The sequence below is a fragment of the Ceratotherium simum genome, chromosome 9, assembly GCF_057802395.1.
Source record: "Ceratotherium simum simum isolate JZ-2026a chromosome 9, ASM5780239v1, whole genome shotgun sequence".
Classification (NCBI taxonomy): Eukaryota; Metazoa; Chordata; class Mammalia; order Perissodactyla; family Rhinocerotidae; genus Ceratotherium; species Ceratotherium simum.
In genome coordinates, this window is record NC_141908.1 from 34,538,466 (window position 1) to 34,559,829 (window position 21,364).

At 39.6% G+C, this 21,364-nt stretch overlaps 1 protein-coding gene across 6 annotated transcripts in view; it reads left to right on the top strand.

The window, feature by feature from the left end:
- Positions 1–21,364, top strand: part of FMNL2 (formin like 2) — a 295,947-nt gene that overhangs the window by 187,938 nt on the left and 86,645 nt on the right. For all 6 annotated transcript variants that reach the window (XM_087435213.1, XM_087435210.1, XM_087435209.1 and 3 more), the window contains 2 exons: positions 8,445–8,525; positions 13,488–13,564. In XM_087435213.1, coding sequence (XP_087291339.1) covers positions 8,445–8,525; positions 13,488–13,564 — 158 coding nt within the window. The remainder of the gene's footprint in view (positions 1–8,444; positions 8,526–13,487; positions 13,565–21,364) is intronic.

Genomic DNA, 21,364 nt, shown 5'->3' on the forward strand with positions numbered 1-21,364 from the left:
ACAGCTTTCTTCTCCCCCTCTTCCCATGCTATGTACTTTGAAGGTTCACTGACATAACTTATGCCCTTCACAAATATTACATTTCATTCAGTTCAGCAAGCACCTATTGAAATTCTGAGAATTGTATCTAAAGTTTCAGATAACCCAGTTAGTATAACTGTAGTCTGGAAAGCAATCCTTTAAAATAAGAGCTTGCCGTTTTTTCAAATTCTTGAGTGATTGAAAAATATTAGTGCTCTTATCTAAATCTTGAAATACCTAATGGCTTCTACAAGAAATCTGAGGCTTGTTCTCTCTCTTTCTCTCTCTCTTTTTTTTTTTTTTGCCCTGATCAGGATCAAAACTCTTATTTTTCTTTTCCTCCTCCATGTTTTATTTGTATGATACATGGTTAGCTTAGGAGACTTTTAAAGATCTTCAGTGTGTTATTCTTGTTTGAAAGGCATCCTTAAGTAAGGTTTTTGGAATATGTAGTAAATGGGGGAGAAAGGGTTTCATGTTCCCATTCTTCAGATGAAGAAACAATGAGGTGTATTTATACCCCTTGCATTTTTATAGGAAGAGTACTCCCCAGGGATTTAACAAAATTTTCGTGAAAGCAAAGGCTGCAACGATAGTTTTATAATGTAAGTCTGTATCTTTAAACATAACTGAAAATATTCCCAAGTCTTTGCTTACCAAGGATGTGCGCATTCTCTTTGTAGATTGAGTAAAGAGAGGAATTCAGGTATTCAAAGTAGGAAGTACAATCTAAAGCAATGATTAATAAGCTTTAGTGTACAGAAGACCTACTTGGAGAATTTAAGAGAATGCCGATTCTTGAGTACTTGGTGAATTGAGTCAGGAGAATTTTTGCAATTTAACAAGCATCCTCAATTGCATTATATGCAGGTCTTTGGTGATATATATATTTTAAGAAATGCCAATCTAAAATAAGGTAAAGCTTTGGCTTTTGAGGGGAGAGAGCAAAGGATTTGAAGATTATCTCAAAGCTTTTCCAGTATAAATCCGACCTTCCATCCCTCTACCTGTTTCTTAGACCTCAGTAACACCACCACCTATACTTATTTAACACTGCTGTGTGCAAAGCACAGTCGTGGTTCAGTCTTTGCTTAGGACAGCGTCAGTATGACCTCCTTCCTTACAAATTCAACAAATTTAGTTAAAACACTTTGTAAATTGGGAAAAATGATGAACTGTGAATAGGATTAAAGAACCCAATTAATATTACATATTAGAGAATGAATTATAGGATGTTTGGATTAGGAAAGACCTATTGAACTAGAAGAAACTTTTGCTAGTCTAAATAAAGGAAATCATTTGGAAAAGTCTCATCAAAAGTTATTTTCAGTCTGAGAGCTGTAATGGAATACTTGGAAAGTTGTCCTCTCCTCTTGGACATGGAAAATGATTTCATATTCAGCGCTGAAGAATGCTTCAAGGCTCTCCAAGAAACTATGGCTGTGGAATGAATCTGACATGCTGATTTTTCAAGTCTAGTCTAGTGCAGAAATGGCCAACTTTTAAAGTTGGGATTGGAGAAAGGAAAGTTATACAGTATTAAGTGTATGTTCTTCTGCCATTTAACTCCTTATTGACTCCCTGTTGTCTTTCCTATATGCATTAGCCTGTTATTTGATTTGACATCCGCCATTGTCTGTTCCACCTTACCATTTAGATCCTTTGTGCCTTGACCTCTCGTAAACTGTATTACTGGAATCCGGCTAAATCCATTGAAGTTACTAGCACATGCCTTGTGTGTCTCTACCTTTGTTCCATGTTCCCCCATCTGGAAAACTCCTCTCTCTCCTGCCTCTTACACCATCCCAGGACATCTATACGCTGCCTGTCGTTCAAAACTCAATTCAAAAGCCACTTTCTCTAGGGAAGTTCCTTTGATCATCTCAGTTGGAAAAAGTCTTTACCTTTCTTTGAACTTCCAGAGGATCACATATGGCTCTTATCATATTCTACTTTGTATTACAGCGATGTCTGTTGTATCTCAGAGATGAGATTTAATGCTTTGGAATTGAATTTGGTTCATTTTGTGCTTTTTACACAGCATCTTGCATAATGTGTTCTGGATGAATGAAAGAATAAAATGACCAAAAAAAATTATTATTTCTTTTCACTCGGTATTTTTCATGTTAGTGCCTAGAAACAGGAGACCTAAATGTGATAACAAAATTTAAGATCTTCAGAGGCAGGGTCTTGTTTAGCAAAATGGTTTTCATCCAATAATAACCACAGGGACCCTTCTAAATAGTAGCACAGTTGGCACTAGCTGCCTCTGGTAGTTGTTAGATAAAATCAGAATCCCATCTGAATTTGCTTTCTTGGCCATCTATTATAGTAAATAGATAGAGTCTTAATACTTTTTTCTCATTTTCCCTAAATTGTTCTCTTCTTTTATCCACATAACTTTCCGTAGGTCAGGCAGCCTGGCAGCCTCTCTGAAGTTTCAGAATTTGTTTTTTTTCTTTTTGGGGGAACATGGGATATGCATTTCCTTGGGGACTTTGGTACTCTCAATTCCTTGGGGGAATCTAGGTCTGTTTGTGTAAATTTTTTTTCTATTTGTATAAATTGTTAGCCCTGTGAGAGCTGAGATGTTATGGCTTACCTTGGTCCCACTTGCCTAGGAACCCTGATTCTGGTCTTGGCACCCTCCAGCCCTGCACATGTGCACTATTCTTGGCCTCTGCTATACTGTATAAATCATTTCTGTCTATATACAATATTAATGCAATGTTATATTTTTTGTCTTTTCTTCCTATCTACTCGTGTCAGCATTATCCATTTTAGAGGGTAAACCCTTTGAGGACATAGATTATTCCTGTCAACATAGCTCTGAAGAGCCTTTAGCACCAAGCTAAGTCCTGCAAATTCATACTCACTAATGACAATGATGCTGCTTGTAATTATGGCTCATTTAGAGACTACAGTTTGCTTACTCAGCCTTGGGAAAGGAAGTCCAACTACTTTCAGCTTCTAGGAAGAAAAATCATTGAAGCGTAGTGACCTTATGTGCACAAAACTGAAGCCCTTTGAATTTTCACTATCTAAAGTGAATTATTACAGAAGCAGAATAATAAAACATTAATAATGGAATAATGATGGTGACATTTAATTCATCCGTAAGGGTGTTTAAGCAGTTATGTAGCTCTGCTACTACACAACTGAGATAGAGCCAGTGACCCGCGGACCATCCCAAACAGGGCAAGAAACTCAACGGTAAGTGTGTCCCCCACGAGCCATCTTTCCCAGAGACTTCTTTTATTTTCAGATGCCTCGCCATAATTTCTTTCCTTAAACCTCAGCATATTAAGGTGGAAGATAAACTTGAATGAAATTCTGTTTGATTTTGGAGCTGCTTATCCAAATATAATTTATGGAGCAGAAATGCTTGTAACATGCTTGTTGTAAATCCAGCTAACACTAAATTAACCTCAATTAAGTAATTTCTCATGTAATTATACACATGGATAGAGAGGAGGCAAAGGATCAGAAATGTTTCGCTAGATGAATGGAGTGTCTAATTCCAAACCTTTATGCAGAAAGGCTTTCAGTGACAAACTTCATTGGACTTAGGTGGAGAAAGGGGAGCATGGAGAGGAGGAGGCGCCAAAGAGACAGTTCAGCTGGTTAGAACCTCTAATAGAGTAGGCCATATTGTAACATAGCTGATGAGTTCTGTTTACCGTGACTTACCTAATTAACCTCGTACCCTCCTGTCACAGCCCCTTCATTCAGTTCCTTTAAGAATGGCCTGGTTTTCCAATTTACGTTACAGTAGACTTGAGTCTTACTCATTAAGTGGAGTCCAATACACACTTTGTCTTCTCTTATCTGCAGGGCAGGCCTATGTGTAGGCAGCCCAACCTTCCTGGTGGCCAGTGCGGGGAGGGGAGGCTAGGGTAAGCCCTAATGGATTGAGTTAAAGAGAAATGTATAAAATTATGAAAGGCACTAGGCAGTTTCAGACGTGAGAGAGCAACGCAGGCTTATCAGCAAATGTCCTTTAGCTGTGACATTAATTTGGCTGACTTAGGTCTAGAACAGAACCCACTGGGTGTATGCCCCGTACAGAGTGTTTATAGTCTTTTTGATTACTATTAAGGACCAAGTATTCTTCTACATTCTGGACTCAAAGAAGAATAAAATATGTTTCTACCCTTGTAAAAACTTTTATTCTATCAAAAGCAAGATGATCACACTTATTACAGTGTAATGAAAAGAGCAAGGATCAAAGAGTCAGAAAATCTGAGTTTGAATCCTTCATCTGGGTGTAGGGGGTGTGTGTGTGTGTGTGTGTGTGTGTGTGTGTGTGTGTGTGTGTCTGATTGCCAGATAGGGAGGCTTGAGTGAGCCAAGAAGTCTAAAGAATATGGTCAACTGTAAAATGTTATTAAAATATAATCTTTGAGAAACACAAAGTGCTGCCCCAGGTGAAAAGGTAGTTGTGTTCCTGGGCGTGCATAAATGAAGTCACTTTTAACAGTGAGAAGAAATTTTCTGATCATTACCAGAGAAATTAAATTCCCAACACTCTAATTTTTTAAAGTAAAATATTTGCAAACGACACAGAAGCTTACTGAAGACTCTGTGATTCTGAGGTTTGTCCTCTCCCTCTGTTTCCTCCCAATGCAGTTTGTCAGCCTAGTGTCCTGAATGTTCAGAAATGGCTTTGGGCTCTTTTCTTTGAATGCTTAATGGGAAATGATTAAAATCCCCAGAGCAATTGTTATTTCCCATCCGGAAACATTTCATGAAGAAAGTTTGATCATGCAGAGATCAATGGCAGCAGGTCAGAGTGGTGGTGATACTGTATGATTAGACTTTGAAAGAAATTTGTATTTTAAAAGCTCTTTCAAATTACTTATCAATTCATAGTGACAGTCACCATGATTAAAGAATATTTTTTATCCCTAAGAATATTTTTCTATAATGTAACTCGAGGGCTTAATTTAATTAGGCTGCCCATATCAGTGATGTTGTACAAGCAGGTAACTAGTTATTGAAGAGAGCACGTGGGGTGTGAAGCAGATCTAGAAGTGAGGATGATAGAAAACTGCCAGCCAAGGCATTTTTGTGTTTCAATGCAAAACGTAAAATTGTAATATTGAGAGAAAAATTTATTAATTTAAATACGTATAATGCCAACAATCCACCCAAAGTCCTTCAAAATAAATGTGATTTGGCAAAGTGCTGACATTTTCCAATGTATTCCCCCAAGTGTTTCTATTGTCCAAATGGCCATATTGGAGACAGACAGAAAAGGTTTGGTGAGCCTGATGCTGGATTTATAATTAGAAAGGTAGCTCCCTTTGAGATTAGACTAACAACCCCAAGTTTCAGGAAAATGATAGGGCTTTGCATTCTTCCTCCATAACAGTTTTATTTGAATCCCTAGATGTAGCCTGACTCTTCTGAGAAGTAACTATGATGTAGACCTACTGTGTTTTAAAGCATCAGGCTTCTTTATTTTCTGTTTTTTGGAAATTCATTAGTAAGTTACACAAGTGAAAAATGTGCGTAAAAACAACAAATGCTACTAAGCACGTTTTGAAAAAGTATGAGTGTATTACATTTAGACCTTGTCTATAATTGCAGAGGAATAATTATAAGGAAATATTTACAGGACCAGTAAATGTGTATATTTGAGAAAGCCCCGCTGGGTCACCACAATCTTGAGTAGGAAATGGAGAAAGCTGCATTTTTTGACTGTGAAAAATAGGATTCACTAATTGAGTGAATGCTCATGTGTTACATGTGCTGCTTAACCACATTTTGTTATTTTAAAGGAATAAATATGGCACTTCTGGTGTGAAGACAATTGCCTAAAAGAACAAACATGAGAAGTCTCTCAGCAACTGTCTACAGATTCAAATTTTAGGTCCTCAAGCAAATACTACATTAGCTAGAGTTAAATTTATGGAGTTTCATGTGTTAGGGACCTTATATTTAGAGGTAGATGGTGTTTGCTGTAGCGGAAGGGAGCATAGTTTTGAGTTGTCACTGGTTATAGGGTTTTTAAAAATTTAGATAATTTGATTGTATTATTAAAAAGCATAAGTTTTATTTATATCCTAGTATATCTCTGGCACCAGCTGTTCTCATATACAAGGTTGGAAATAACAGGTTTCTAGATAGCTTATCTGAATCATTTTTGGCGCTTTTTTTGATTATTTTAGCCCTCAGCTGGGCTATTGCTAAAACCTGTGGTAGTTGGATCCAATCTGATCCCTTAGTGAAGTAACGGTGTTTAAAAAAAAAAAAAAAGGAAAGCTTTACACATAGACACAGTGATGGCACTAGAGATGTTGAATACCTGTGAATCGTTATTTAGAAATTGCTCTCAGGGGCCGGCGCCATGGCTTAGCGGTTAAGTGCATGCGCTCTGCTGCTGGCGGCTGGGGTTTGGATCCCGGGCGCGCACCGACGCATCGCTTCTCCAGCCATGCTGAGGCCACATCCCACATACAGCAAGGATGTGCAGCTGTGACATACAACTATCTGCTGGGGCTTTGGGGGGAAAAATAAATAAATAAATAAAATCTTTAAAAAAAAAAAAAAAATTGCTCTCAGGATAGAAAATTTGGAGGAATAATTAGAAACAATATGCTGATCTTTTTTTGTTAACAGCTTTGTTGAGATATGGTTTGTATACTATAAGATTCACCCTGATCGTTTTTAAATAAAGGGAAAATGTTGATAGGTGTCTCACTACAAGCCACTTTTCTCTATTTTAAAGCATTAAACAATAATAAAATATATGTTTTTATTAATAAGATGATCTTTAACATTTCTAAATCTGTAAGTGGGCAAGACTTGAGTGGACCAGGAAGAATGTCGTGGTTCCCTGTGTTGGAGAAATACAAGTTTATGTGGGATAAGCCAATGCTTAAACATGCCAGCCAACTGACAGTGTTGTGAAATACCAGAAAGTTCTATTGTGGTGTACGCAATAATCAGGTTAAAAAGAATTACTAGAAAAACATCTTTTTGCTTGTAGGTAGAGGAGAACCTGGTAAGGATTGTCCTGATTCCATGATAAATCTTTTGTTTTTCCTTTCAGAGATGATTTATTTAAACTTCTTTTGTGTGTGTGTTTCTGTACAAATATAGCATATGTACAGAAAACGTTGTGAAACCTGAGAAGAGCATAATAAGGATAAACGAGCACCTGTGTAACTACTACTTGTGTCAAGAAATAGAACATGCCGGCCTCTCAGGATCACTCCATGTTTCCCTTCCCCCACCTCAGTCCTACAACTATCATTTTTATGCTGATCATCTTCCTGCGTGTCTCTCCTTCCTTCCCTCCCTCTCTGTGTCTCTGTCTCCCTCCATATATATATATAACACCACCTATGTATGTGTCCCTAACCATTAAAGTCTAATTTTGCCTGGTTTGTAAATCCATATAAATGAAACCACATGTTCTCTTTGCCTCAGTCAGGTTTATAAGATCCATCTACGTAGAAGCATGCAGTACAGTGTGTTCATTTTCACTGTAATATAGTATTCCATGTATGAACATGATACACATACTTATCCATTTTATAGTTTGTGGGCTTTTGAATTTTACTCAGTTTTTTGCTACTGCTTATTATGCTGTTTTTGGGACCTTTATGGTCTATAAAACCTGACACACATGGGCATGAGTTTCTCAAAGTGTGGTCCCTCCATCCACAGCATCAACATAAAACTTATTAGAAATGCAGATTCTCAGGCCCCTACCACAGATCTACGTTCAAATATTACCTTGGGATGGATATATATATATCTATACATGACTGTGCCTTTGCTCAAAATTTTTGCGTCTTCTAATTTGGAACTGCCTTAGGAACCCATTAATGATCACACACATGCATATGTACACACACATATACACCCATGCTCAGTCTAGTCTCTTAGTAATAGACTCATTACTCATTTTTGAAACAAATTAGTTTATCCATTTTGAGTCAATTTTTTGGTATTTTCAAAGATAGAATAAAGATTCAAAAGAAAAAGATTTGCCAACATTGAAGATATGCAGTAGACTGAAGTGCTAAAAGAGGACCTGAATACAAATTGGGCAGAGCTTTATTCCTAGAATGAGAGCTGTGGAGCCCTACAGAGAAAGCAGTATAGACTCTACAATAAGGCAAATGTGGGTTCGAATCCATTTGTACCACTGACTGGCTGTGTCATTTTAGGGAAATACATTTGTAGTTCTTTGTACTGAATTTCTCTGAGCTTCAGTTTCCTCCTCTGCAAGGAGAGGACAATAACATCTACTATAAAACCATTCATACATAATGATTATCGGTAGAGCCACATTTGTACTGTGGATGTGTTTCAGCCTTGGCTCAGCAGTATTAATCTGTTTGAATATGGCTGACTGGCATGCCTTCGTAGCTTTCATGCTTTTTACTTTACTCTTCCCCTTCCTGCAGGAACGATTCCAGGTGAAGAATCCTCCCCATACATACATTCAAAAGCTCAAAGGCTATCTGGATCCAGCTGTAACCAGGAAGGTAAGATCGATTTGTTTCCACTCTTTGTTGTTGCTTCCTCATTAGTGAGAAGAAGAATCCTGCAGTGGAGAAGACCTTCCTTCCTCTGTATTATTGCCTCTGCCCGAGCCTCCAGGAAAACAACCTTTGGAGTCGGACAACATGAAAAGACAAAGAAAAAAGCCATCCTTCTTGCGTGAGGATGTGTTTAAAAGTACTTTCCTAAGATGGGAGTCATGTACCTCTGATGGTTATTGAGTCACTGCCATTTCCAATTACACAGGGCAGTGAGTCCAGTCCAGAGGTGTTCAGGCCGCTAGAAAAGCAGGCCTAGCAAAGGGAATACTTGTCTTTCATGCTTTGGTGCATTTCCAGAGACCTTGAAAAATCACTGGGGCTTTGTCATCCCAGCTGTGCACTCACATCCTGTGTTGATGCTTTTAGCAGCTTCCCCCGCCCCAACCCTGCCCCTGGCCCCAAGAAGGTAAGAAGAGAATAGCTGATTCCATTCTCAACTGACTCTCTCCTTTTACAAACAAGCCTTGCTTTGTGCAGCCACACAATTGGTTTAAACTGATGCCTCGTGGTAAACCATGTAGCCTGGCACAGCCCTGCGGGCCTGGACCAGTCCTGGGATGTCTCAGGGCAGAGCTGTCATTGCTCAGGATGGGTAAGGAGGCTTTTCACCAGATAGTGCTTGTTTTTCAGTTGACCTTCCATAACTCCTGCTTTCAAGGCTGCAGCAAAAATATCTCTTGTTTTAGCATGTGACTTGTGAGAGAAGAAAGGCACACTTTTTCTAGTTAGTGCTGTTTCCAGGGCTCTTGTCTTGTTTTTTTTTTTTTTTTGTAATCTCCTTTTTCTTCATCTTCTGCTTCTACTCTAAACACTCCTTCTCTCACAAAAAATAATCAAGCAAAGGAGAACAGCTATTATTTCCTTTTGGAAGTTTCCTGGCCCTTTGTCCTATGGTTAACATGCAGACAAGTGGAAGTAAAATCTAGGAGTGATGATGAAAATGGACTGTAGAGCTTTGCTGTCGGCTAGACGCTATATGTGACATGAATGTGACATAGCTTTGTGTTCTAAGAATGTACCTGTCAAAGTATCATGATATCCCCCTCCTTGCAAATATGGCGCACATGTTTCTTTTTTTAAAAGAGCTTCTGTCAGGCCCCCCTAAATGAGACAGCTGCTTCATTCTTGTTAGTTTCTTACTTGTCTCCTTCCCAAGGATATAGCAGCCTTCAATTTCATCAGATTAGAGAGGATTAAATGAAGGCACACCCATACACACAAACACAACCCAGAAAAAACCAGGTGGTTTTCTGAGCTATTTCTTTGCACAGGGGCAGCAAGATTCTATTCTGGGAATACTTTTAGAAATCTCCAAAGTTGTAAACCTTCAGGCTAGATGGCTCAGACTCCAGCATTAGGCACGCTCATCCTAAGCTGAGTGTGGCAGAAATGCCGGTGTTTGTACGCAGGACTGAGGGCTTTCCTCACACAGAGTACACGCCATCCCTGAACAATTATCTCAACATTTGTCAAATTCTTAAAAGAAAGGAGAAAATACGTAAATTCCTAGAGAGTGCTTCTTAGACTCCATCCAGCCCTAAGCCCCATAAGGAGAAAGATGCTTAGAGGGGAGAGGTAGATTCCTCCTGGCACAGTCCTGGCTCTCCTTTGGAACTGTTATTCCTGGATTAAGGCAAAGAATGTAAAACAAAAAACAACAACAAATAAGCTGTTCAGAGAGTGTTTTGCTCCCTCTCAAATAACTTAATAGAGAGGCCCAAGACAAAGGATGTCTGTTTTGGCTGACCTTCATTCCTGAAATCTCTGCCCTAGACCCTGTGCGTTCACCTGAATGGCCTTGTTTGATCTGTGCCTCATCTTTCCAGATCAATCATTCAGCTCAGAAAAAGGTAAAATGGATATTGGATCAGCCACTCCTTCTGTAGTAAGATTTCTGTCCGGAGCTGGCAGTAGGAAATGATCTGTTCCCTTCACCGTAGTTTTAATGCTTAAAGCCGGGAAGAAAGGAGGTTTTGCTTGGAATAAGACATTGATTGCAGTTAAAATGAGTTTAAGATTCTCATCTGTATTACGGTGGGGAAAAAGAAAAGATTGCAAATCAGGGCTTTCAATTTTAGCCAGACAGTCTGGGCTGTGCAGTCTTCCCTCACCTGCGTCTGGAGTCCTCGAATAGTTCGTTCATTAATCTTTTGTTCACATTGAATAGAAGATACTTAATTTGCTGTCTTCTAAAAAAAAATTCTCAGGCATATTCTATTTAGATTTTCTTCTCAATAGTTTTAAATCCCTGTAGGAAAGGAAGAACTTAAATTAGATATCTTTGTAACCAGAACTCTCCAAACCAGCCTCCTCATTGAATACCAGATGGCTCTTAGTCTGTGCTTTGGGGGGATGCGCTCATGTCTGGCATGGAAAAAGGCTACCGACCTTGAAGAAGGGAGTCTGGTCCTCTGCGGGTGCTGCAGTTGTGAAATGAAACCTATTGTCTGGGTCTCCAGGGCTCAGCTGCCCCTGTGGGCTCGTCCCTGGGCTGCCTTGTATGGAGAGGGCTGGGAGGACAGTGGAGACTGCTGACAGATGACACCTGGCTCTTTTTTTTTTTTTTTGCTGGTCCCCACAGGCATATGATTTCTCTTGGAAGTGTTGTAAAGCATTCTGGATGCATTGTAGAAGTGCGCGACGTGTTAGCGTTCATTGTTTATATGTTAGAGAAGTGGGTGCCGAGGCCTTTCTGTAGTCCAGAGTCCAGCTGGAAATTGAACAGTTCCCAGGAGAATATAATACAAGAGCGAAGTAGTTTAGTTTTACCTCAGTTATCATGCAGTTGCCAAAGTATAGTGCCTACCATAGTAGATGCCTAAAAAATGTCATCTGCGATTGTTGTCATTCCTGTTATATCTCATAGTGTTTTGATCGAGTTATTTTGTTTTGATATGTGCCTCAGTCCTTCAGCAGATCCCTTTTTGTACTTTGTTATGTCCTCGGTGCTACGCTGGGTGCCCTTGTGGCTGATGATGTATGTAAGGCATGACCTTGCTCTGAGGAAGGATAAGGCAGAGTTAGGGGACCAGCGAAGGCTGCAGGGAACCATCCAGAACTGTGCATAATGCGTAGCTCTGAATGCTGAGTTGTTTTCTAAAGGCCACGTGTGCAGACAGAGACTCTGACATGGGAATGGCCCCTCCAGAGCAGCCAGCACACCTGGAAATGGTTTCCTCAGCTGTGTGGCCATAGACCTTACCTCATCATCAGTCCTCATTGCTGGAAAGCTCCTCAGGAAGCGCTGGACTTGGATGTCCCTCCAAACTGTTGATTCTCTGCCGTTTCTTAGGCCTTTCTTGACAAAACAGAGGAGCGGCTCTCTTTTTTTATTGCATCAGGGATGCTTTTATTTCATAGATCCCACTGTTTCTGGATTCTGAAAACCTGAGAAGGTATTTGGGGTGCTTTAGGAATGGCAGGGGGAAACTGAGGCCATTTGCTTCCTCTGGGCCCTGAGGAGAGGTAGCTAGGGGAGAAGCAGAGGCCTTCAGGAGAGGAGAAGAGGGTAACAGGAGTCGCTTGTGCCGAACAGAGCTCCAGGTATTCAATGGGGCACCAGCTTGCACTTGGTCATGGCGTGGCTCTTCCCATCCCAATTCCTGGAATCCTCCTTGCCAGCCTTCCTCCTTTCCCTGGATGCCTTTGTCTTTGGAGCTGGATGACTCTGTTTCCCCTGCAATTGTGGGAGCAGAGGAGGATCCCTAATATCCTGAGGCAGAATTCTCAAAGGCTTTTCCTGCAAACAGTGTAACGTGAAGGTGGTTTGGGTCTGTAGCACAGAGAGCATAGAAGTCTTCTTAGAAGGCATTGCACATCAAGTGTCCTTCCCTAGTGTCCTAAGATTTTAGTTACTCTTAATAAATGTTTCTGTAGGAAATTATGTTCAAAAGAACTGATGTGTAATGCAACCCAAGGATACCTTGGAGATTATTTAGAGTCGAGAGGATAGAGAGATGAATACGTTTATTATTAGAGGAAGATACATTGAAGAAAGACCTGAGTGGAGTTCTGGAATGATAGGTGGGGTTTTGATAGGTAAGGAAATGAGGAAAGACATTCCAAAAGTAGGAGGAAGGTGTTCCAGGGGAGGGACCTTCCGAGTGAGGGCTTATGGGCAGAGGTAACTCTGAATGTTTGTTTCTGGAAAATGTTAGGTCATGCAGAAAAGAATTTACATAGCAGGCCTGAGACTGCCACCTTGGAAAGGCCTGCTTGCAGGATTGGCTCTTGGTTGGCAACTGGGAACTTGGATTTTGGGAGAGTTCTCACCATTTCCTGATAAGAATGACTCACTGTGCCTAAACTGGTTATGCCAACCATATCGTTTATGCTGAATGCCTTCTGGGAGTCTGGACTTTTGGTATGTGCTGGGAAGACCCTGGGCACTGAGTCTCTAATGAGCTTCCCTGGTAGACAACATTTCATGAATATTATTATTTGTGAAATAGAAGACTCTTGGAAGCTTGTGTCTGGTTTCCTCTGGGCTTCACCTCGTGTACTTTTTCCCTTTGCTGAATGTGACTTGTCTCTTCTTGCTGTAATAAATTCTAGCTGTGAGGGTGACTGTCTGCTGAGTCCTAGCGAATCATTGAAGCTGGAGTGGTCTTAGGGACCCCGACACATGGTATATTGGTGAATATTGTTGTACTGTGGGGTAGAGAAAAAATACTCTACTTACTCGAAGACACTTAGTACATGAAATAAATAATTTTTCCCAGTCCTTTTTGCATATGCTGATTTTCATGATGAGAAAAATGTGTGTGCTTTGCAAAAGGAAATGCAAGAGAAGCCCACTTTAGAAGCAGAGATACTTTCATATTGTGTTAAACTTATAATGAGTAAGCTACAGTTATAGCAGTTGCTAAAATACATTTTGTGAGCATGTGTGTTCTTTAATTATAGAAATTCAGACGGCGTGTTCAAGAATCCACACAAGTGCTAAGAGAATTGGAAATTTCTTTGAGAACCAACCATATTGGGTAAGTGTGCCCACTGAACATTTTAGCTCCAAGGCTTGGACACTTTAAAAAGTGACCAAACCATATCCAAAGAAGTGACTTCCTTATTGTTCATTGTAAGTTAAGAGACTGAGGTTTAGATGGTGGAACCTTCGTTAGCCCTCAAATTGCTCACTGTCCAAGAATCAGTAGACGCAGGACGGATAGCTTTGATTCGGGAGCTTTATAACAATTCTCAAAATCTTTGCTTGGGTGCAGTGATAAGTGGTTGGTCTCTGGTGTGCAGAAGAGTGCAAGTTAGGAACCGCCAACAAGTAGGTAGAGCCGGAGATCTTTCAGTCTTCACTGTGCTTCTCCAAGCTGGTTAGTTGAAGCTGCTTCGTTCTCCTTTCCTCAGTGCCCTGGCGTTTCTGGCCAGAAGGAGACAGAAGCTGGAGTGATGTCACCTGACCTACTTCATCACACTGTAGATAGTTTGTTCTGAGTCTCTTCTTCCTGCCTCCCCCAAATTAAAGCACCGTGAAGTGTAAATCCACTCTGGAAAATAAAGTTTGGGGTATCTCTGTGCTAATCATTTCTAAGAGTTTTTCATGCAACAACATGGTTGCTTTGCTGCAAGCAAGTACAACTTTATTGCATTCTCCCTTACTCCTGGGATGGTATAATTGGACAGCACCTTAAAATAAGGTGGTTTCTCTCCAAGGCAGAATGCTATCAGGTACCCTGTTATGTATCCTTAGTTCTACCTAAAGTACCTGTTAAACATCAGGCAAGTTGTTTAACCCCTCTGGGGTTTGGTTCTTTGAGTTTTACGGTGAAAAGACTATAGACTTGAGATCTTTCAGAATTTTCCCCTGTGATATTCTTTGCAGGTCTATTGGAATTGAAAGTTTACGTGTATATTATATTATAGTCTTACAGAGTATCCTGTAAAATAAATATATCACATAAATAACAGTTTACTTCTACTGCAGACTATGTGATGTAAACCATTCAAATGGATAATTTCCACAGTTATTTCAGAATAATTGTTTTTAAATTGCAGAAATGCAAGGTTAATTTATAGGTGATGGAACTTGGGTGAGATGTTCATTTCCTAAAGGATAACTTCACATGTTTGTCACCTTGAGAATGAAATATTCAGAAAATGAACTGATTCTAACCTAAAGTTGATAACCATTTGTACCAGAAAATGGGCTATAGAACAATGGCTCATAGACTCATGGTTTTAGAACTGGAAGAGAAATTAAGGATTGCCTAGTCCCTCATTTTACAGATTAAAAGAATTATGGACCAGAGAACGTGAGTGACTCCCAGAAAGTCGACAGCTGTAGAGCCAGGGGCCTTCGTTCAAAATGTTATGTTCTTTTTCGTATATAGCTTAATCTGGCAACTCTTTCTCTGAAAGGAAGTAAGATAATCAGGGCTCTGGGATCAAAGCAATGAGGCTTGTCTGTTAGGGGTGAAAGTGGTGGTGATTTAATACAGTTGGGCACCCAAGCTTAGAAAATTCAAATACTTTCCAATATTTGTGGATCAGAAACTAGATTCCATTTAGTAAGGTCCAACCCTATGTTGTTGGTACTTCTTCCTGACTGAAAATGGTAGAATGAGCTACAGCCAGGGTTTCTACAAATTGTCGAAAAGCATTTCTTTAAGCATTGCTGAAATAATGTGAAATTTACCATCAAATACCAAAGCAAGACGATCATTTCCAATACAAAGAAGGCTGAAGAGTCCTGGTTGGGTTGATGCCAGTGCAAATCTGCAAGCAATTGCAGTGGTTTATTGTTTAGGATGCTATAGGCCTGTTGAAGGATTCTTACATTTCTTTCATCTTTACCAGCTGAAGTTTCCCCTTGTCTACCACCTGTGTGAGACGCTGTGAAGGCTTTAGCTTTAGCAGCAGAAAAACTCACGGAGGTGCATTGTCTGGTTGTATGTAGCCACTTACTGGCATAATCTTATGTGGAATGAAACCACACACCAGGGTTTTGACCTGTCTTGCCTATCCTGAAAACCCAAGCCTGAACTGGACTCTTCATTATGGAAACTAACTGACTTGACCTCATTTGATTGGGAAATCTTCTGAAGAGTTAATAATATGAAAATAATCAATTACTACAGCGAGGAATTCTTGGAATGCGAAGTGTTATATCAGAGATCCATAGGTTTTATTTCACTCTTTGAGGTACCATGATAGAAAAGTAATTGGGTGCCCGTTTGCCTTATGGAAAGAGAGATCTTGGTTCAGATTTTTGCCATGCCCTCTTATTAGTTATTTGACCTTAGATACATTACATAAACTCTCTGTACTTACCATGTGACCTAAGTTAACTTCTCTTCTGTAAAATGAGGATAATAATACCCTGTAGGACTGTTGTCAGGATTAAATGAGGTAACTTATAAAAGACCTAACATAGGGTTTAATACATAGTAATTACTCAATATATGATAGCTGTTGTTTGTTATGTTTGTTGAAAATAATATTATATCTACTAATAATCCAACTATTACCTAACAATATATTATTTATATATCCCTAAGGAATTCCATAGAGAGAATGTTATCTTTTCTGTCTCGACCCTGACACCTAGGAGATTCTGATTCCCAGAAATTAAGAGGAAGAATTACATTTAAAATCTACTTGTCCTGAAGAAAATTATTCTTGGCACATGCTTGCATTTCAAGGTTAAAGTCTGGGGCTTCGCTGAGATAACATTCCAAGCTACAGCTTTGTCAAGCAAAGGGTTTGTTCTGAGTTTTGATATAAGCCTAAAACTCTATAAATGGAGCAATCTTCTGAGAAAGAAAATTAATTTTCTTTGAGCCAAATTGAAATAAGAATTGGACTAGAAATAATCTTATTCACTTACTCTTAGGAACTATAATAATAGAGAAGAATTGGATTATGACTTATCCAAGCCCTTGCAGTGACTTGAAATACCCTTGAAAGGAGCCGAGCACCGTTAGAACACATTGGCCGGGCAGTGAGAGTAGGCAGATGTCATGGTGTTTTGGATGTCAGGGTGATAAAATTCAAGTGGTGGTGATGGTGGTCAGCTGGGTAGATTTACGGGCTTTATTCCATGGAACTGAGGTGTAGGCTATCTCTTCTTGCAGGTAATTTATTTTAGTAAAACTCCCTATTATGATAGAAAATTACTTTTTATCCTGAGTGCAAGGTCATAGAAATTCTGAAAGATGCTGATTTCACTTTATCTCATTGTGGGAGTGGAGAGAATGGACATGAGGTTGCAGGAGGAATGTGCAAGTTGACAGGGAGAGGAGGAGGTTTCTAGAAAGGGGAAGGAACTGAGGAACTGCTCAGTGACATCTTCTCTCCTGGACTTCCTGGCTTTTTTCTGAAATAGTGCTGGTTGGCCAGGCCAAAAGAGGAAAGAGAGAATAACTAAGGCTGGTGTTAAGAGGTATGCAATGTGTATGGTGTGTGTGCGCATCAAGCTACCCTATGATTAATTCATTCTGAGGTGGTGCTTTTTGGAAATTCTCAAGATCATAATCATTTTGTCATTTATTAAGCACCTTATTAGCCATGTTAAATGTGTTATTTATTTCTTACAAAATCTTTTTATTACTGCCCTTTACCTCTGAACCTCTGTTGTACAGATGAGGAGACTGAGAGTCAGCTATTAAGTATCTTCCTGAAGTCCACACAGCTCGAATTACTGAGAATCAAGCTTAGATATGTCCAAATCTAAAGCCTGTTATAAAACTAGCAGTTCTCAGATGTTTTTATTTTAAGACTCCTTTACTCTTTTATTTTGAACTTCCATAAGCTTTTATTTATGTGGGTTTTACCTATTAATGTTTACTGTGTTGGAAATTTAAACTGACAAATTTTAAATATGCTTATTTAATAAAATTTTATACTAAATATTTAATAAATGTAAGTATGTAAATACAGAATAATAAATACAATGTAACACAAATAACATTTCATAAAAAATAACTTTTCTAAAGTAAAAAGAATTAGTGATGAGTGGCGTTGATTTACATGTTCACTAATCTCTTTGTCTCATTGATAGAAGGCAACTGGATTCTCATATCTTTGTCTGCATTCAATTTGTTGTGATATGTTGTTTTGGTTGATGTGTGTGACGAAAACCTGGCCTTACACAGATATACACTTGGAAAAAGGAATTTTTTTAATAACCTTTTCTGATAATTATGGATATTCTTCTTCAATATTACACCAAAATTCAAGAAAAGGTAATTTCTTAAAGTTAGTTGCAAAGTGAAATCTGAAACCATATCAATGAGCTTTTGTGCTCTGTTATACTAAAATCCGTTGTGCTGTCTGGCACTTTGAATGGGTCTTTTTTCCCATGTGTCATTTTGTAACATCATGAATTGGTCATTTGGAAAATATTGTTTCACTGAGTTATTCTAATCTTTCAAACATCGACACATTTTATTCTACCATATAAAAACATTCACATTTGTTAATAATCACCAGGCTCATCAGAATATACTTTAAGTATTGGGAAGCTGTCAAGCTCATGGTGGCGACTACAAGTGTTCCAGAATTCTGATTTTTTTGTTAGAAAGCTCAAATTTTATCATTGACAACAAATACTGTCAGTTGTTTTCCTGAAAATGACAGGCTCACTTCATTCAACTTTTGAGAAAATATCTGCTACATACCCAAGACAGAGTAACCATAGTCTGTCAGTCATTTTACATTCCATGTAAAAAGGTGGCTAGTTCAGTTTGCAGCTCAAACAGTTGCACAGGTGCTTCTCCACGTGGCAACCGTGGTACCCGGATCTGCAGCAGGAGTGCTTTTTGTGGGCTTGCCATTTTGTCACACAGAAAATTAAAAAGAAGTATACTCAAGGAGAAAACTTTAATAAAATCAGTAATTTTTACTGCTTCACTAAGGGCAGTTTTAAGTGAAGCTGACTGTTTTTTTTTTTTTTTTTTTTTTTTACCTCGTGGGTGCGTGTGGTGAAGACAGTAAATAGGTCTATTCTTGGGTGGCAGCAGTTTTATCCACATCTTTTGTACATCAGTGCAAGTGTCAGCACAGTGACGAAAGCAACTACTGTCTTAACATTTTTATGAAAATAGTTTTAACTTCACAAACCCCCGAGAGGGTCTTAGAGACCCTCTCTAAGTGTTGTGTGGGCTACATTCTGAGAACCAATTTGTGACGCTGTCTCACGGAGGAGATTTGGTAGCCGATGGTGAATCTGGGTGATGCTTACCTCTTTTCTCGTCTCATGATTTTTTTCATGATCTTTCAGCAGTTGCTGTTCCTACTGTATGTCTGCAGCAGCTCGCTAAAGGAGACTGGCAGAGGGAATTCACCATTTGACCCTTTATTTTGTGTATCTTAGGTGTGCTTTGTTTGATCTTAGAAATTTAAAGCCAGAAATGTCCCTTGAGTCATTTTCTAGATGAGAACAATGAGGTTCTGAGATTTGGGGGTGGAGAGAAAACAACAGCAACTGAGAAACAAAGCTGTGACCTGTCTACAAGAAAACAGTAACTATTGGCATCTGCACGGGGATCTCTTCCTCCAATAAGATTTTTTTCCAGAGCGATTTTTCATTGTCACTGTCTCTTCCAGCTCCTAGGCAGCTGATTTGAAATTTGCCTAAATTCAAATTTGCAACCTGTGGTAATGACATTGATATCCGTGAGGTTGTCAGTAAATGATGCGTGATGTCAGAGTCAGAAATAATTCTGCTTTCCAAAACGTATAATCACCCAATCTGAAACTGTTTGCATATTGGCAATATATAAAAAAGTGTGCAGGGGCTGGCCCAGTGGCACAAGCGGTTGGGTGCGCGCACTCCGCTTCAGCGGCCAGGGGTTTGCAGGTTTGGATCCCAGCGCGCACCGACACACCACTTGGTAAGCCATGCTGTGACGGTGTCCCATATAAAGTAGAGGAAGATGGGCACGGATGTTAGCTCAGGACCACTCTTTCTCAAGGAAAAAAACGGGAGGATTGGCATTGGGTGTTAGCTCAGGGCTAGTTCTCCTCGTAAAAAAAAAAAAAAAAGTGCATAGCATGCACAGAGGTGAAAGTGGAAATTTACTGTGGGAACCCTAAATTTATGATATATCATTGCATGATCATATACATAAATCTACAGAATGGGGCACCCATATTTTTTTATGCCTTTAGATTCAAGATACTGCTTTGAAAGTTGTCCTTTTTTCATCTTTCCCTATTTTGTTTCCAATGTTGTTTCGTTTTCTCAGAAGTTCCCTCTCACCTCTGTACTTTCCCATACAGAATATCCTAAGTAGGGAAGGGACAGGGATGAGAGTTTGCTGAAATGACTTTGCTAACCTGATATCCTTTGACCAAGGGGTAAGGTAGTCAACTATGAGGGATTTATGTCTTATTCTTTCCTAAATCACCTAGGGGCGTCTGGGCCAGATCAAAGACCAAGGGAGGGTCTTGTAGCTTAGAAAAAGAGGTTAACTGCGTGAGATGAAACCTCTCAGAGGCAGGACATGTTACGCTCTAGCCAACTTGTTAGCAACTGAGCAGCTGCCTCCTGCCTTTGACTTTGAAAATTGTGTTGAAGGCACTTGAGCTCCAAGTCTGCAGCTGGGGGCAGGGGTGTTGAAGAGGGCATTGAATTCAACTAAGAGAAGCCAATTCATAGCCTTTATCCTTGCATCAACATCTATATATATTAGCATCTTGAGTTAAGAGAATTGTAGCTCTGGCTGTACTTGGCAATTTCTTCCTTCTTTCCTCTTTTTTTTTTTTTTTTTAATTTTCTTATCAGTGAGTTATTTGCCTCCTATCCAGTGTGTGGCTGAACTCTCTAAGTGAGGTGGAGGTGCTAGTGGTTGAGACAATGACAAGTCCTCAGGATGACCTGGACTATCTCTACTCTTTAGAGGCATTGTGTGGAAAATCAGCCAGAAGGAGGTACCATGGCTGTTTTTCCTCGATTCCTAAATTAGAGTGTTCTTATGGGCCACTGAGATAGAATATTTGAAACTGAGGCTGCCCTGAAAAATCTGGATCCCATGGTGACTTTGCATATTAAAAAGACCACCCCGATGCCCAGCTCTGGGGATTCCTGCTGCTCACCCGCCACCAAGGGCCAGTGTGAACTGTGCAGGTGAGCCCATGGACCAGACCAGTGGAAGGGCCTCAGAGAAGCCAAGGGGCTTGAATTTCCAGAGCAGCCAATCATCTGATTTTCAGTGAGTTCCAGCCTCTCTTTAGTCTCCTACCAGTTGTAAAAAGAAAAAAAAAAATTTCTTTTACTATTTCTAAGCTTCTGGTTACCAGCACTTAAAATGTCCAATGTCTCCTGAGACCTAGCCACATAGAGAGTAATTAAAATAAATCAAATGAAAATAAGTATCTAGGAGCAGATGCTGTGAGATTGCGTATATGGTGGTTTTGAAATGAAACTTCAGCCTTGACCAGTAGCCAGCCCTGTTAGTTCTGCTCAGCTCTCATAACAAAGCCACTTTGTGAGACCTAGCGGGTGGTGTTTTCCTTGCCAATGTTGCCACCCTAGGTCTCTTTTAGATGAAATGTTATATGCTTCCATGTGGCTGTGTGAAGTCCATATGTTTGTGATAGCCTGCCTGAGGCATGTGGGGGAAATATGAGGCAAGCTGCCTACTTTTCCCACCTTGCTGCCTCCTGGAACTACCTGCAGACCTGAGTTTACATCCTAGACTGGAACAAAGGATGAAACAGAGGATAAAACAGAAAACAAAGGAAAAACGCTCAAAAAACAGAATTAAAAAACAGGCATCCTGATTTTTTTCAAATTTTTTTCCTCCTTTAAGATGAAGACCTCAAGGGGC